Source organism: Equus caballus, chromosome 12, assembly GCF_041296265.1.
Source record: "Equus caballus isolate H_3958 breed thoroughbred chromosome 12, TB-T2T, whole genome shotgun sequence".
Taxonomy (NCBI): domain Eukaryota; kingdom Metazoa; phylum Chordata; class Mammalia; order Perissodactyla; family Equidae; genus Equus; species Equus caballus.
The window spans coordinates 35,747,733-35,749,055 of record NC_091695.1 but is presented as its reverse complement, the minus strand read 5'-3'; the positions used below and the strand labels follow the sequence as shown (position 1 = coordinate 35,749,055).

The following is a 1,323-nucleotide window of genomic DNA, read 5'->3' as shown; positions in this document are numbered from 1 at the left end:
ATGGGAAACACGTCCACAACTAAGGCCTGGAACAGCTCATCAGTGATCACATTCATCTTCGTGGGATTTGCAGACCATCCAGAACTCCAGGTCCTGCTCTTTGTGACCTTCCTGGGTTTCTATCTTGTGACCCTCTCCTGGAACCTGGCCCTCATCTTTCTAATCAGAAGTGACACCCGTCTGCAAACACCCATGTATTTCTTCCTCAGCAACTTGTCCTTCATTGACATCTGTTACTCCTCCACAGTGGCTCCCAAGATGCTCACTGACTTCTTCCAGGAGCAGAAGACCATATCATTCTTGGGTTGTGCTGCTCAGTTCTTTTTTTTTGTTGGCATAGGTCTAACTGAGTGCTTTCTCCTGACTGCTATGGCATATGATCGATACACAGCCATCTCCAGTCCCCTGCTCTACACTGCCATCATGTCCCAGGGTCTCTGTACACACATGGTGATTGGGGCATATTTCAGTGGCTTCCTGAGCTCCCTGATCCAGGCCTGCTCTATATTTCAGCTCCACTTCTGTGGACCCAACATCATCAACCATTTCTTCTGTGACCTCCCACCAGTCTTAGCGCTTTCTTGCTCTGACACGTTCCTCAGTCAAGTGGTGAATTTTCTTGTAGTGGTCACTATTGGGGGAACATCATTCCTCATCCTCATCATCTCCTACAGTTACATAGTTGCTGCTGTCTTGAAGATCCATTCAGTGGAAGGCCAAAGGAAAGCCTTCAACACATGTGCCTCACACCTGATGGTGGTGACTCTGCTGTTTGGGACAGCCCTTTTCATGTACCTGCGACCCAGCTCCAGCTACTCTCTTGGCAGGGACAAGGTGGTGTCTGTGTTCTATTCACTGGTGATCCCCATGCTGAACCCTCTAATCTACAGTTTGAGGAACAAAGAGATCAAAGATGCCCTGTGGAAGTTGTTGGAGAATAAGAAAGTGTTTTCCTAGTTTATGATTGAAAACATATTTCTCCAAACTGACAGAGACTTATATAACACATGATATCTACCTCCACCTCTGGCTTAGGCAAGAGGTACATTTTGTGTGCATATTTGGAAATGGAGGCTCCTCCTGCCAAATTTTTCTCACTGTTCCCCCTGGTGATCTGTCCACTGACCCCACCATGGATAGCCAAAAAGGGGAAATGATTATTGCACAAAAATAATCTCCCTGGGATTCTCACAATTAGTATTACAGCAACCGCATTTTATTGGGTACTTAACATATATGAGGCACAAAAGCTATTTAATAAAATACTCATTGCAGTGCTATGATGCAAATAGTACTATCCCTATGTTACAAATGAAGAAATGA

At 45.3% G+C, this 1,323-nt stretch overlaps 1 protein-coding gene across 1 annotated transcript; it reads left to right on the top strand.

The window, feature by feature from the left end:
• Positions 1-957, top strand: LOC138916536 (olfactory receptor 5A1-like). Its single transcript, XM_070229163.1, has one exon. The coding sequence runs from the start codon at positions 1-3 to the stop codon at positions 955-957; it is 957 nt and encodes a 318-aa protein (XP_070085264.1).
• Positions 958-1,323: the final 366 nt, after the last annotated feature.